A 12,758-nucleotide genomic window follows, 5' to 3' on the forward strand; every position below is an offset into this window, starting at 1 on the left:
GTGTCTCGGGGCGCAGCCGCTCCGTGCCTCACGCTCGCTGGAGCAGGATTTGTGCGTGGCGTTCTTTTCGTGAGCCCCGTTCCAGCCTTTTGGGAGCAGGTCCCGGACTCCCGTGAACGCACACAGAGCCAGCCTCGAACCGTTGTGCCTTGCGGCTGCCCGCGCGACGGCTCCGGTCGCGGCCGCGGTGCTTTGTGAGCCCCCGTGGTTGCCGTGGTTCGGGAGCACGTTGCGAATCCCTTCCCGAGGTGCTGCAGGAGTCTCCACCGCCGTCATTCGAACCGCCCTCGCAATTTGTCAGCTGTGAGCAAGATGTCAGTCAGTGCTGCTGAAGTGTGTTTTACAGTGACAGACATAATTGCGCTTAACTTTTTGCGTGGATGTTATCAATCTGTGACGGATACTTTGGGAAATGGAGCACTCTGATTGCAGATGATGTGTCACAGGCGTTTAATCTTCCTCTCGGAGAGACCGGGATTCAGTCACAACTTTTACTTGTTGATGTCAGGTTTTGAAAATGTAGATTCGTGCTGACCCTGGGAATCGTTCAGTCATTTAGTTTGCAGGGCTGTCATCGGAAAGGTTAATGGCTTACCAGGGAGGAGGAAGATCTTGCTGCAATCCACTTACATTCATATCATGCGTTAGCGTGGCTGGGCACTCGGCGTTTCATTTTGGAAGGGCAGAACTCCCCCGGCTGCCTTCCAAGGGTGCCTGTGGCATGTCTGCATGGCTGTTCTGATTGAGAACCGCAGAGGTAGGGCAGGCTGGTCCTGGGGCTGGGTAAGCCCAAGCTGCAGGTCTGGGTGGGGCTCACGGTGCCCACGGCTGTCCAGGAGGCAGAGCTGCGAGTCGGTCGCTCGTGCTCTGGACTGACCAGAATGGCACACAGGTGAGTGAAACAGTGTCGGCCCTGAGTGCAGCACCTCCGAGCATGCCTGGAGCAGGGCTGGTGGGACGCCTGGAGCAGGGCTGGTGGGACGCCTGGCCTGGCTGGGAGAGGCCAGTGGCCTGGGAGCACCACAGCTGCCAGGGGAGTTGCCATCCTGGTGGGGTAGCAGTTGGGAACGCAGCCCCGTGCCAGTCTGTCCTGGGGAGGTGGTGGCCCCTCTGGATGGTGCCTGTGGGGCTCTGCCCCAGCCCAGCAGCAATGCCCAGGGACAGGGCAGCATGTGTGCTGCTGCCACTGCGGGCTCTGCAGGCGGTGGGGCTGCATGCCGTGCCAGACTCGGGGCCCCAGCACACGCCTGCTGCGCTTGTAGCCCCTCCTGATCCGCATGGCTCATGGGCTGCAGAAACAGCTCGTTTGTGCTGCAGCTGACACCCCTCGCAGCTGTGGGTCTGCAGTGTGGCCAGCAGCCGTCCCTCCCCACGCGCCCTCTCCGTGCTCAGAGCACTGTCAGTCTGTGCCACCAAGTGCTCAGGCCTTGAAATACTGACCTGGCAGGAGATTGCAGCGGGGAAGTGCTGCTCCGATTTCGGTAAGATAACAATTGCCCTACTTAAACCCCTGAAATAAGAGCAGGACATGTAAATTTTCCTCCCGTGCTCCCAGTTGCCTTTTAAGTAGCTAAGCTACCCCTCCTTAGAAAAGGGAAATTATTTGCTCCTGTTCCTCTGCTCCCAGTGGAGCTTAATGTTAAGGAATGTAAGAATTTCCTTTCTTAGGCGGAGAAACCTGATTTTTCAAATTGATTTATTAATGGTGTTTGAACTTTGTCGTGTAAGCTTGGAAAGTGATCAGTGTGTGGCTTTCTGCTGGAGCCTGACGATGTGCAATAGGTGGCAGCTAATAAAGCAGCTCCAACAAGCCGCTGTGCTGGAGACCTGAGCCTGGTCTGATGATAAGCCAGTCCTACTCCGGGCAGCGGGTTGGTTGAAGGGAAGTGGAAAGCCTTTTACTTTCCCTATTTTTTAAGTAGCAACAATATTATTTATAAATAACTATCTTAATTTTTTTCTTTAAGATGTTTAAAATAGATTTTATGGAGAGTCTGTAGAGGAAAAGGTTCCAGGGTTTCAGGGCTTTTCTGCTCTGGTGGGGAACAAAGCCAAGACTTCAGAAAGCTGCCGTGGACTGGAGGCAAACACCACTGGTAGCCTGATGGCCAGGATGCTTTCGCAGAGTGGTGGGGGTCTAACTTAGTCTCTCATCTGAACCAGGTGCTACCACGTAAGGAGTACTTTGGGATGGGTGTTTCTGGTTTGACTGGAAGCTGCTCTGAGAAACATTGCCAGTGGAATCTCTTGACAGTCTGATCCTTTCTACAAAACCCTTCTTGATGGAGTTGCATTTTCTAATCCGTTTCATCAAAAAAGCTCTAAAGTAAAGCTGCCTTCTGATTTGCAACTAATAAAACATATTCTTTGGCTTGAGTGGTCAAATCACTTGTATTGTGAAATTCAGCACAATATTCCTAGTTTTTAAATTATGTACCCTACAAGAGGCCAAGGATGGTACAAGGGCTGGGTTCACGTAGATATGGATTAAAAAAATCCAGTGAGAATGAAACAATAAGTTAAAGCTTGGAGGAAGTGTTTCCATAGACCCATTCCAGTGGGCACGGTAAGCAGCAAAATTTAAGGATGAAATGTCCGTGATGCGTGTATGCTGTGCAAATCTGAACATGATGGTTGGTTCGAGTGGGTAAGGGGTGCTGGCATACATTTATCCAGAGTCTGTTTCCCATAAGGAATTTGTTATGAAACTGCACTGACCGTATGGCTTGCGTCCAACTCAGCTGGATGAAGACGTGCAAAAATTGGTCACAGTCCAGTATGTTCTAGTGGTAGAAAACGATGATTAGGAAAAAACGTTTCAACAATATGAGTGGTTGGTTTCCAGGCACAAGAGTCCTTTGCAGCAGCGGAGGAAGAGCGACGTTAACTGCCGTTAGAAGTTTGATACAGCTGATTTTGAAGAGGCATTGAAAAATTTGGGGAGTGCTTGGAGTGAAGAGGGTTCAATGTCCTTAGAGTCATTTTTCTTTATAGAGCCCTCTTCCTGGTATAGTAATATTCCTGGAGGCGTATTTTCTTTAGGGTATAGCATAGGGTCGTTAAGTACAGCCCGAAGGTTTTCATTCTGAGAAGCTATATGCTTAGTTGTTAAATAAGCCCTGCAGGGGAATTGAGCATTTTTTCCCCTAAAACTTCTGTGTTGTCTGCTATTTAATGTGATCTCTGCCACTGTTGATTTGTAATCTGTGCTTTCACCCTGAAGTGCATGTGGTTGTGTTCAGATATTTCCTTCTTTAAATCAATCACTTTCACCATTTTCCAAAACACTTCTTGAGTTTATTGCTTTTAGTAAAGTGTTTGGACTGTCATTATTTATTACCAGCAAAGTGCTGACAACGTCCTCTTCCCAAATGAGTCTTTATGTGGAATATTTGTTTAACAGGTTTTGCAGGGGAGACGTGGCTGCTCCCCGTGGGCTGGGCTGTGCCGGCACCCCGGTGCTGCAGGGTGTGCCTGGGCGGCAGAGCCCCTCGGCCCCGGTGAGGGGCTCGCTTTGGCAGTGTGCTTCTGGTGGGACGCATGAGCCCAGGCTTCGTCGTGCTGATTAACTTGACAGAATTTAAAATCCTAGCCAAGGAAGCTTACGCCGTGTGTAATTTATCTTTTTGGAGTATTTCTGCTGTTTGGTGATTATTTTTTTTTATTTTATTTTTATTTTTTTCCCCTACTGCTTCATTATGTGAAAACTCCTGACTCCGGAGAGTAGGTAGTGAAGGATGCGGAAAGCCGCGCTCTTCCCGCTGCAGCCTCCGGAGACGCCGCGCTGCTCCTCCAAGACAACCACTTCATAAGCACTTGATGCTTACAGTATGAGGTCTTGGTTCTTTGATGCAGTCCTCTGCCTATAACAATTTAATGGGCTACAGCTCAGACTTTCAAGCAGTGTAAATTAAACTTGTTGGGTTTTTTCTATTGTTTGGCAGCTGTTCTATCCTGGTTACTTAAGTCCTCTGATCTAAATTAATCCCTGTATAGAGGAAGCTGCAGGAGCTTCATTCTGCATTAAGCCTTACATTTTGGGTTGCTGGTCTGCAGTAGATCATGCTCCCTTGTTAGCAACATCGGGGTTTGTTCCGTGCAGCTGGCGATTGCTTGAGTTTTGACAGAGTAGCGCAGCATCGCTTCCCCCGTCCTCGAGGCGCAGTCGTTTCGGGAGGGGGCTGCGCGGAGACGCGCTGTACGTGGTGCATCGGCTGCGTGTGCTGCAGATAGACCTTCTTCCCTTGCTTCAGCTGGGAAAATTAAATGGGTAAATCTAAAAGTGGAAAGAACACTCGCTCCCTTTTTCATTCTCTCATGTGTTTGGGCTTGTATAAAATCTGAATCTGGCACCACCAGCTCTCGTTGATTTTTGGGAAACAGGATATTTTAGTAGCTTGGAATGAGATGAAATGCTTGCAAAGCCCATATGTTGCTTGTTTTAGGGAAAAGGTCAGGAAGGTTTTAGAAAGTATTTAAATATTTGGTTTACACGATTAGAATAGATTGTCTGGAATGAAGTCCATTACCCGAGGTGATTCTTGCCTCACAGTTTTGTTTTTCATTGCAGTTCTTTGGAGTATGAGGTAGGTGTTCTGGCATCGCAATGCTTGAGCACAGTAAAAGTTAAGGACTGTGAATAAATACTGTAGATGGGATTCTGGACACTGCCGGAGCCACGGATATCTGCTGTGGCGTTGTCTGTAAGCTGCAGTTTGGAAAACACATTCTGGTAGAGCGAGCAGTTGCTGAGAGGTCCCTCTGATCTCTGGCAGTGAAACTCCAGCAGCTCCTTTCTTAGAAACCAGCTTTTTCCTCCCTCCCTTGGCAGGGCTTTCAAGCTGGATTATGTTTCTTGAGAGCTACAGCCTGATACTAACTTCTTGGGGGTGTTTTCAGCTTTCTACAACTTGGAATTTAATTGTTTGTCCTCAGTTTTTCCTGAGGCATGATCTTCGTGTAATCCATTGATTATGGAAGATACAGTTCTTTTTATTTGAAGGGATTGCTATGAGACTGTGGTTTTTGCAGCCCTGTTGCCGAGTTCGTTTCAAACAAATTGCAGTCGTGACAGTGGTACATCAAAGAATAGGGCGATTCCAGTCTGCGGGATGCGGTGTGGTTTCTAATGTGTTTCTTAAAGTTTTGCCTGATTTCTCGACCACGCTCATCCCGTCCAGTTGGAAAGCAAAAGCTTATCGTGTTCTTTACTGTGCATTGTTGATCTTTTTATATGAGTTATGAAGCATCCTTTGATATCTGGCATTTCCCCTTACGATCCTCTGTTACTTTTTATGAGTACTTGCCCCCTAACTTCAAAAGCAGTTCATCACCTTCCTGCAGACAGTTATTAATAACTGATTTGGAACCGTCAGGCGTTCCTGGGCCTGTTTTATGTGAGCTTCCCTCCAAAAACATTCAGAAAGCGGCCATGATGTGTGCAGACCTCGAACCGCCGGAGCTGGCCCGTGAAGGATCGCTCTCGTCACGTGCTGCTCCTGTTACTGTCGTATGTCGACTTGTTCTGCAGATTTAATGACTAAAAGAAAAACCGAAGTTAAGAGAGTAATTAAATCTACCCTGTCTTGAACCGTACTGTTGCAGTTGTTTCATCCTAAATTGCCTGGAAATTATCGTATGCTGGGGAAAAATATTTTTTTATTTAACCCGTGCTGGAACAGTGTGGTTTTGACTTCAGCATTGGGGAGCGTGGGCTGGAGCGCTGACGGCTGCCCTCGTCCGTCCTTCCCTCCTTCCCAGCACCGAATCTGCCTCCTTGCTTTCATTCGACAGGGAGGAAGAAAGCGACTTTTTGTGACAGTTCAGAAGGAAAATAATTGGCATGGGGATAGTTAATGTGAGTTGCCGTTCCTTAAGGTTAGAGATTCCACTGAAGTACTCATAATTACTGTTAATATCTTTCAGTGGAAACTTTCAGAGTAAACGAGCGCCGGTTGACGCGGTATTTAACGGCGTGCTGCTGGCATGATAAGAATGCAAATAAGCGTTATTAGCCTAATGATTTTGCTGTCGCCACGGCTGTGCAGCAGTAGTGTTGTGAATATGTCATGCAGTACCCGTGAATTTGGAAAGTGTGTCAAAACACAACTTCAATTAGTTTGCTCTAATTATGGCTCTAGAGAGTTCATAACTATATCACTCCTCATTAAAAGAGATTTTCTTATATGGATTAATACAGCACATAAAGGGACGTTTGAGCGATGTGAGGCAGAGCTGTGCCAGGGAGGATGCCCACAGTGCAGCAGGAGGTGCAGTGGGTCTGGAGCAGCACCGGGGTCCGGCCCCGTCCCGTGAGCTCCCGGTGCAGGGCAGGGGCTGGGAAACCTCCGGTGCAGGGCGGGCAGGACCGGGCGGCTGCACCAGCTCAGCCGGTGGGTGGCTGCTTCGGTATCCCTCGAAAGTGGGTTTTATCCCTCTGAACGTGAACCTGGTGGATGATTCTGGACAGGCTCTTCAGCTTAAAAAAACCAAACAAACAAAACCCCAAAAAACAAAACCCAGGGAAAAAAAGCAAACAAACAGAAAACCCTAAACCAAAACAAGAAAACAAACACAAAAGCCCTGGTAGCAGCCGTGCTTGCTGCTGAAATAGAGATCTGGCCTGAAAGCTTTGCTCTGATAAAGGTCGAGGAGTCAGGAGCCTGTGTCAGTCTGGCGTCTCCGAAGGAGCCCCGCAGGATGGGATGCCAGCCGTCCGTGTGCCTTTCCCGGGGTACTTGCAGTGGTTTTTCAATACCATCCTTCCATACTGCCTGGGCGAGTTCTTGCTTTGCAGAACCGGGAAATGATTCTTGTGCTCACAGGTGAGTGGTTGGTGAAGAGTTAAAGTAGTAATTGTTTAAATCTTTTAGGCTTTCCTCCCAGTTCTGTGATAATTTGATGAAGAACTTCACCCTAATTAAATATTCAAATTAGGAATAAGTGTCAATATGGCTTCCCATTGCCTGGAATGATGATTAATTGTATTCAAAACTCTAGTGGCCGCTGTAATCTAAACCAAACCGTTGTTCTTGATTATTTCTGCAACACATTTACCATGTTTTTGTTTTAAAATTTAAACTAGTAATTGATTTGCCATATGCCGCAGAGCTGCACATACTTCCACGATATGTGTTTAGGAACTTGGGGACTTTGTAATTGGGATTTTCTTGCTTTTCAATGGCAGCCCCTTTTTTTTTTGTCTTCTACAATGCAAAATGATTTGGCTTTCACAACGCATAAGGAAAATGCATTATGCAATCAACTTAGTAGGTATAAGTTATATTGATCCTGGCCAAAGTTTGCATTAATTTAAAATAAATTAGACTTTGTTTCCCATTTTTCCCTACAATATCATGCTTTTAGGGAAGGGGGAAGGGGAGAGCCGATATCCTTCTAGTAGTTACTGCCCTCCGTCTTGTGGTCTTGCAGTTAAGTGTTTTCCCTGCAGAGACCTGGCTGTCCTCGGTGCAGCTCGGTGGGAGTGATGAAATGCCTGTTCATCCTACCTCGGAGATGGAAGGTGGCCATGGCAGGTGGGCACGGGCCATCGTTTCCAAACACCCTCGTACCGGCCCAGGTTCCAGACCCCCAGGGGCTGGCAGGGCGGTGTCGGCAGTGGCTGAACTGGTGCTTTGGGCTCCAAGCCCCCTGAGCTGCAGGAGCACCGGCTCGCTGAGAGCAGGTCCTGGTGCATCCCTCGTGTAGCCTTTGTCATTCCCCCTGCGCGAGGGAGCGCCTCGGTGCGTCTTTTAACGTTGGCACATCTGAAACTGAGCGCAAGCAGGATACACTGTGGAGTTGGGCAGTGGGGTCTGGACACGTCGTCTTCTGCCGCTGGACCTGTGCACGTGTGGCCGCAGTGCCTCGGGCGGCGAGCGATTCGTTTTAATTACACGCGTGGAACGTGCGCACCGCTTCAGCATATGGCGCTCCTGAAACCCGGCGCTGGCGCGAGCTGCCAAGCGTGCTCATGGGGACCAGGGACTCGGTTTGGAAAGCCTTTTGCAAACTAAGGAGCGGGAGCTTTGCTGGGAGGCTGCTGCGTGACGGCTCCTGCGTGGCGCTTGTGCGGTGCCCGCCGTGAGCTGCCCATGGAACCGTGTCCTGTCCCTCTGGCCGAAGGGATGCCCGGCACCTCCCTCGCAGCCTGCGGTGGCCCGGCCAGCTTGGTGCTGGGTTGTGGGGAAGGGCTGTCCAGGGGGAAGAGGGTCAGCCTCTCCTGCAGCAGGAGCTGGTAGAAACTTCTAAAATGCTGTGCTCAGAAATGGGCTTTTAAAGATCTGCTTTGTTTACTTCCAAAATAATTCCTGCTGTTTTGTTTGGGAGGAAAAAAGCAGTCCCCCATACAAGCAAGAGGAATTCAAAAATCTTTCTGTTAGCTGTTCTGGTGCCTTGGAAAGTATTTTTGGATACTGCTATTAAAAAAAAAAAAAAAAAACAAAAAAAAACCAAAAGTGTGTAATGCCTACAGGCAGTGGTCTTCTGTTTTAAAGTGTTCATGACAAACCTGCCTCTGCTCGCAAAGAGTCTCATATGGATTGTGTTTTAAACAGCAAACTCTTAGCCAAATTTGAAAATATTTTCACACCATCTTTTTTTGGTTAGAAATAGCATGGGGAAGCACAAGGAAACTCAAACTGATGTTTGCTTTTTCTTATTTTATCCGTGCTGTTCACCATCATCTGCATCAAGGTCTAAAAATACATAGTTCTTCACAAAATGTGTCCTGTTTTTAGAGGCAGATAATTTCCAGATGATTTGCTGGATAGATAAAGCCTGCTAGCTGAGAACGTGGATGCAGTGCTTTGCTGGAGAGCACGCAGGGCCCTTTCTCACAGATAGGGTGCTTGCGAGAGGACACAAAGGCCGCCTGTTTTTTCTGGCAGGAGGGCGATGCCGAGGTCTTGCTGTGTCCAGGAGCTCTCGCTGGTGTGAAATGGAAGCTGCTGCCTCAGCTCGCACGCTACGCTCAGCCTCTCTGTGAAGAGGGAGCATCTTCATTATGTGTGGCAGTGGGGTCCGGAAGATTAATGATAATGTTTTGTAAAAATTCACAGAGACCCGGGATCAGCATTAGAAAAATACAGATTTGAATTAACAGGGAAAGGCCCAAATCTCTCATCAAAGCATAGAAATCTGTGGGCTATCAGTAACGGTTACTGGTAAAAAGTCTTTTCTTGCAGCAGACTTCTCAGTGGAGCTCGGCGGCTGGTGGGCGGCCACGCTGGCCAGCCAGGGTGGGCAGCATGACGGCGGGGCAGAGCCGCGGCCGTCACGGTGAGCAGCGTCGTGGTGAGCAGGTTCGCTCAGGCTCTCCCAAGTGCCAGCATTCCCCTGCCAGCATTCCCTGCCCGGGCAGCTTTGCTAGGCTGTGCCCCCTGGGCAGGGGGGCTGGCGTGGCTGTCCGTGGCCTGCCGAAGGGCCGTTGGGTCCCTCCTCAGTGCCAGCGGCTGGTGCGGCTCTGGGCTCTGACAGCCTCGTGCGCAGCCCCCTCCCCGGCCCTGGGGCCTCCGGGGTGCCACATCCTGCCCTCCCGCACTGCGGCTTCCTGGGGAGGTCGCCCACCGCGTCTGCTAGCCCGCGTCCAGCCTTGCTGTGTGCTGGGCTTTCCTTTTAATAAGCCACTGGAAATAGTTTGAACCTCACTTCCATGAGCTCTGTTTTTTCCTATTTATAGGCAGATTTAATGGAAGATGTAAAAATATCTGTGCAGGAGCGCTGGGCAGAGTGTTGTTGGGAGGGCGGGAGGGCGTCGTGCGCTGCTGCGGCTACAGAGGTGACGAGAGAAATTTGGCTTCACGTTTCCCAGGGGCTGGTGCAGGGGGGAGCTCAGTGTGTGCATCACCCGCTGCCTCGGGGAGCGTGGGAGCGCCCAGCAGGCACGGGGTGGGCTTGGAGCAGGCCTTAGTCATCAAGAGAGTTTCAAAGATCCTATTTATGAATGTACTCGGAATTTTTTGGCATGAGTGAATCCAAAGCACTTGCTGTTATCGCTTTCTACCTCAAAGGAGACGCGGTTGAGTCCCCCAGGGTGTTGGGGCGCGCTCTCGGTGCCGTATGTTGAGACTTGTGTTTGCAGAGGGGGGATCGCGCTCGCCAGCCGCCGCGCAGGCTGTCCCCGCGTGCCGGTTCCTGAGGAGCCGCCGTGTCCTGCCGGGGGGGATGGCTGCCTCCGCAGCGCTGTGGTTGTTGGCTGAGTCCAGTGTTCAGCGGGTGCCGGGGGCTTGTGCCAGGCTGTAGACAGTCTCACTCACGGCTGGGCTGAGGAGCGGGTAGAGCAGCTGAACCACCTTCAGTTGCAAAGGCTGAATCGCCACCCCGGACTCCTCCTGGTGTTTGGGGCTCACTCTGGCTTCTGCAAGCGATGTTAAAATTGATGTTTGCTGCTGAACCTGACTGGAATCGTCAGGCGAGAGCAAGCTGACGGCAGCAGAATCTCCTGCTCCGTAGTAATGTCCTCTCCGTTTCCCATCTCTCTTCCTTAGGCATATCTCGCTGACGCTTCCTGCCAGCTTTCGAGGAAAAAGTCACAGCACTCGTCTGGATCTGGAGCACCAGCACTCGAATTTGTACGCCATATCAGGTAAGCTGGCACACGCAGTGGTTTCTCCGCTATTCTGCGTAATCAGAAGTGTAGCCGGGCAAAGCAGCCCTGCTTGCGCGCACAGCTGCGGTGCAGGGAGACCCAGAAAATGCCCAGGCTTGTGTGTGACTGGCAGAAAACGTTACTGATCGCTGGGGAGCTCGCAGCCCTCGCAGAGCAATGCTGCTGCCCGCAGAGGTGCTGGATGAGAGCTCTGATGGAAAGCAACACCGACACAATCTTTACTCCCTGTCTCATGATCTTCACAGGTGAGTCATAAGGACGTCTCTGCCCATTTTGCAGGAAGGTTTGTCCTGCCCAGCAAGGATGAGTTTCATACACACTGTTCTTTGCTACACTCAACAAAACACCTTAAAAACAGATAGATCTTCACTCTTTCCCATTTCTATATTCTGAGTACTGGCACTGCATGGATTTGTTTCCCAAGTATTAGGGCAAATTTGAAATAAGATGTTGGGATACGAGAGGGTTCTGTGTTACTTTAAAAAGCATGTGCTTGCACATGCACGCTTGGTCTCTCTAGCTGCAGCTTTCTCTCTGTTCACTGTTCCAGACTGGTGTACAAGTGCTAAAGCTAGTGATAGTTTCCAGATGTCAATGTGGAAAAAAACTGCCAATGAATAATTTAGCTGGTCTTTATTTTTAACTAGTAGTAGTCTGCAGGGGAAAACGTATATAGACAGAGTGGTGAGGATCAAGCCTGTTCCTTCACCCATACAGGTACGGGCACTTGTTACTGTGCTGCAGGACCGCGCGGTGGGGTTGGTTTGGAGCTGGGGTCCCTCTGAGCTGCCCCTGACAGCTCTGCTTCCCTGGAGGAGGTCCTGCCTGTAAAAGCTTGCTTTGTTGAAGGAGGAGTGAGCTAAAAAGGAATGTAGCCCAGTTCTTGAGGCCCAGGAAGAAATGCCTCTGGGAGTGAGAGGCAGGGATGCTTTACAGAGTTGTACCTCATAGAGTCTGTCACTCCTGGACGTGCCGAGAGCTGTGTGGTCTGGAAGCTATTCACAAACCTCAGCAAAAGGACTTTTGGTTCTGCAAACTGTAGAAGAATGTTAGGCACAGCTGTGTCACCACAGTGCGTTTCACCTGCCTCCTGCGACGGGGCTGGCTCGTACTCTGTGCTTCAGCTGAGCGGTGCTGGGGTGCAAAAGATTTTTTTCCTTACAGTTATTTTTTTTTGAGTAATGTTGCACCTGAACAAATACCATGATAGGCATGGTAGAATCACACTTAGTCATGGTTTTCTTTGTTATGTCATTTTTGGAAGAGGAGAAAAATACTCGCTTTAAACCTGACTGTCCAAACCTACTTGGGTACAGTCCCCTCGTCCGGCTGAAGGAGATCTTGAGGACAGTTTGGAAACCCAGGAAAAGCAGCAGTGGGTTCAGTGGGCTGTACAATAGGTGATGCCTGTGCATAATCAGGGAAGAGAAGATGGCAAAAATGTGCCATTCACAGGTTCTTGCTATTAATAGTGAGTGACACTTCTAACATGGGAACATGGCATTAATTCATGTACCATAATCAAAGGGTTATTTAAAAGGTAATCTCTGACTGAAACTGCAGCTTCGGGTTCCTAAATAGATGGAATATAACAATTGCATAATTCTTGTCAGTACTCGTTTTTCTTGTTACTCTCCTGCCCTAATAGATTTAGAAATGTAAGGGAAGGCGTGCTCTTGTGTTCACATGAGGCAGTCCTGCACGGAGAGCGGAAAGCTGTGCTCTCTCTCCTGAGAAAGCATCGAACGCACAAACGGGGAGGCTGCAGCTCTGCAGGAACATTCCTGAGCGCGGCCCTGCGCTGGGACTCCCCGCGGCTGCCTCCGCGTGCTGCGGCGCAGCCTGGAAGGGTGACCGAGTTTTGCAAAGAACCCCAACGCTTTTCCAGGTAACTGTAGGCAAAGCGCAAAACCAGGCCTGCAAAACTGGGCATGGCGTTAGTCCTCCACGTTCACACGAGCACGTTTCAGTCAAAGTATAACACTCTCTTTTTTCCCCCCTAACTGCACGTTCTCCTCTGGACACGTTGTTGCACAAGTTGCTGTGCGTCCGTGTGCTGTAATGGCTCTTGCAGCTGCGAATCGTTTCTGAAGAAAGGGGCTTGTCCCATGAAACATCCTGTGCACTGGCAGGGATCTTCATCCATAAC

The 12,758-nt window shown here is 49.8% G+C and overlaps 1 protein-coding gene across 6 annotated transcripts in view; it reads left to right on the forward strand.

Moving 5' to 3' along the window:
* Nucleotides 1-12,758, forward strand: part of MVB12B (multivesicular body subunit 12B) — a 60,742-nt gene that overhangs the window by 22,972 nt on the left and 25,012 nt on the right. For all 6 annotated transcript variants that reach the window (XM_086625215.1, XM_086625218.1, XM_086625217.1 and 3 more), the window contains one exon: nt 10,488-10,585. In XM_086625215.1, coding sequence (XP_086481341.1) covers nt 10,488-10,585 — 98 coding nt within the window. The remainder of the gene's footprint in view (nt 1-10,487; nt 10,586-12,758) is intronic.

The sequence above is a fragment of the Tauraco erythrolophus genome, chromosome 22 (genome assembly GCF_009769465.1).
Source record: "Tauraco erythrolophus isolate bTauEry1 chromosome 22, bTauEry1.pri, whole genome shotgun sequence".
Classification (NCBI taxonomy): Eukaryota; Metazoa; Chordata; class Aves; order Musophagiformes; family Musophagidae; genus Tauraco; species Tauraco erythrolophus.